The sequence below is a fragment of the Limulus polyphemus genome, unplaced genomic scaffold (genome assembly GCF_000517525.1).
Source record: "Limulus polyphemus unplaced genomic scaffold, Limulus_polyphemus-2.1.2 Scaffold294, whole genome shotgun sequence".
In the NCBI taxonomy this organism is placed as follows: Eukaryota; Metazoa; Arthropoda; class Merostomata; order Xiphosura; family Limulidae; genus Limulus; species Limulus polyphemus.
Genome location: NW_013665904.1, coordinates 216,470 through 219,793, shown reverse-complemented (window position 1 = coordinate 219,793; position 3,324 = coordinate 216,470). Strand labels below are relative to the sequence as shown.

The following is a 3,324-nucleotide window of genomic DNA, read 5'->3' as shown; positions in this document are numbered from 1 at the left end:
AAAAATATATATATTTTTGCATATGAAAGCATTGTAATGTTTACTGATAATGCACAGATTTTTTTTAACATACGCTTATTAATTTAAAAGTTATAGCATGAAAACTATAACAAGCACAAAATGGTTATGAGGTTGGTCCCAAAGACTGAGCATGTGCTGAAAAGAGTTATAATCAGATTTTACATGTATACGAAGGTACGTACTTTAACACCAAAAAAAAATACTAGTAATGTTGATTGAAAAGGAAACACTTTACTTCTTAGTAAATCTAGTAACGAAATTCACTAATCACAAAAAACACTTGTAACAAAGCTTTTCGTAAGGATATGACAGTAACTTGGATGCCATAATGAAATGTTTTTCACAACAAAAAGTCTACGTCATAAGCTGTCCATAACGAAATGTCCCAAACTCGAGATAATCTACTTCTATGATTTCATTTTTGTAAACATAATGCCAATATGAGACTTTTTCTATCTAAATCAAGGTCAGGCTTACCTTGCACATGATATAGGACAAGATTGCACCAGAAGAACCAATCAAAGCTCCCACAATAGTCATGAGGGTATTATTTAACATAAACCCTTCTGCACAGAGGGCCCAACCAGAGTAACTGTTCAACACTGTGATCACCACAGGCATATCAGCTCCTGAAATATACACACATTTCTTTTCAAGTAATTCTTCTAATTTAAACTGATATCACTTTAGAAAGTATTCCTACTGATTAAATTATTTTTTTTTTCCTGGAAGTTCTACAATAAGTATAACTTTCTATCCACTATTCTCAATTTCACTGAAAAATCCTGCATGAAACTCGTAATCATTAAATAATGTTTTTATGATTATCACGACTTGCACTGCTTTCCTATTATATACTATACAGTGTATCATACAAATGTTTTAAGAGCGATTAACCTTAAAGAAATATATATAAATCTGTGTAGCTCAATATTCTTTTTTCACCATGAAATATTTTAAAAATATTATGACAAGAATAAGATTTTTCTTTTTCAAAGAAGAATTGCAAATGCTCCATAAGTATACCAATAATAAGAGATAAGTTTAAAAAGCAAAGCATCTTGCTACAACTAAAAAGGAAAAAACAAACTGTCTCAACAAGTATTCTATGTTTAAAATCACTTTCTATCAACATGTGAAGCCTCAAGTGCACACTTTGAAAACTACCTAATACATGTTGTTAATTAACAAAATGCTTTTATTTAATATTTCCAAATTTTCATCTACATTGAACAATCATATTTGACACTTTTTAGAACATGTAAAAATGTTTAAAAACTACAAAAAAATTCCAGTAATGAACTATGTACCTAATAGAACTAAATCCTACATTACATAAAGATAGAAAGTATGAAAAACTACAAAGATAAGTTTTGGGCTGTCCCATAATATATTTATTAAACATAAGCTTTAAATTTCATTCATAAGATCTTTGTCAGGTGACAGGTAACTAAAATATGAATGTTACATTTAACACAACAATGTGGAACATTACATTATGTACAAGAATTAAGTGAATCATAAACAAAATTGAATTAGCTAAAAAGAAATACAGTTTGGTAAAATAGAGGTTACTGACAATGAACCAAATACCACAAACAGGGGGTATAAGAGAAGCCGTACTCATCAAAACAAAAAATTCTAGACCAAAACATGGCTTGAACTGTGAATATAGCATACAACAAATATACCTCAGTGAATAGCACAATAAAATTACGTTGTCTTAGCAGTGTGTTTCAAATGTTTGTTTGTGTGTGTGTACTTATTACATGAATTTATTATATTAATTTGTAGTAATTTGTTCCTTTCATTTTTGATAGGTATACTACAGTTAAATTTTCTAAAAACATTTAGGAGCTGGCATGTTTTGGAGGTTGGGATGCTCAACTTGCAATCTTTGGATCATTAGATCAAAAATTAATATAAAATTAACCTTCTCAGTTTTTCTATGCAACGGATAGTCCTTTTGGAACTGATAAAGAGTGGTTTTTTTTTTGTTTTTTTTCAGTAAAAGATATATTTTGTCAGAATACTATAATATATTATTTAACAGTGTTAAAGAGACTGAAAATATGATTAAGTTTCTTAAAACTGCTGTATCTACAACAAGAATGGGCCAGGGGCAGCAGCAGCAGTATGCATATAACTTGAACAAACACAACATACAAAAAAAACAAAAACTCCCAAAAATATTAAATTGATAACAGAATGACAACTGTAAATCTAATTAGAAATAAGAACTAACCTCCAATGGCAGCTGTAAGTGTAACACCCATTATTGTGGACAAAGCAGTGGTAGTTCCCAGCATGCTCAATCCAACACTCTGACTGTCACTCATCATGTACCAGATAAGTGCTGCAACATTACCTCCAAGAAGAGTACTATTGAGAGCATGACGCCCAGGCAACAGTAGTGGTGCAGAATCAAGAATTCCTGGAATAATTCAAACCAGATAGAATAATAAAACACCTGTTTGCAGAAATCAGTAAGTATGCACAAAGTTGAAAATATATGTACAAATAAATATTCTTAGTAACAAAACACAAGTCAGCACACACAAACAATATATATTACAGTGGCTGCTTTTCATAAGATCAATCACTGTTCTTTCAGGGTAAAGAGATAACAGATAAATCAAAATCCCAAGTATAGAGCTTACAGTACAACAGAAATCTAACAAGCACAATCTATAATAAAAAATTACAAACTTATGGTTTAACTACATCCATACTATAATCTGTACAATGTTAAAATCTGCTGACTTGACTAAGTATACACAACAGTATTTCACTTTTAATTTGACCAAATATGCACCACAGTATGCACAAAGAAATAACAACTGACATGACAACATGGAATGTATGATTGTAATAGCTCCTGGTTTGATTATGTCTTCATTAGTTTAAATGTATGCTAGTTTGGCTAAGTCTATATCTCAGTACATAAAGTACTAACAATAACTGCCAGTCTGGCTTTGCCCACTTGGGTATGTACAATACTAATAACAACAACTGACTTGGTATGTCTACAGTGGTGTATTCAATATTAAGAAGAGCTGCTGGCTTGACACTGTATACATCCATGTTTGTATACTACTAACTGCTGGCTTTAAGTCTACATTAGTCTGTGTGCTTCTAATACCAACTGCTGGCTTGACTATATCTAATCCACTTTGTGCACTTCTAATAACTAATATCGGCTTTAAGTCTACACTACTTTCTGTGCTTCTAATAACAACTGCTGGCCTGACTATATCTAATCCAGTTTTTGCACTTCTAATAACAACTGCTGGCCTGACTATA

At 31.2% G+C, this 3,324-nt stretch overlaps 1 protein-coding gene across 1 annotated transcript in view; it reads right to left on the bottom strand.

Moving 5' to 3' along the window:
- The window catches only part of LOC106457128 (NAD(P) transhydrogenase, mitochondrial-like), a 71,716-nt gene that overhangs the window by 15,369 nt on the left and 53,023 nt on the right, over nt 1-3,324 (bottom strand). The window contains exons 11-12 of the mRNA XM_013916514.2: nt 2,267-2,455; nt 499-650 (exon numbers count right to left, since the gene is read on the bottom strand). Coding sequence (XP_013771968.1) covers nt 499-650; nt 2,267-2,455 — 341 coding nt within the window. The remainder of the gene's footprint in view (nt 1-498; nt 651-2,266; nt 2,456-3,324) is intronic.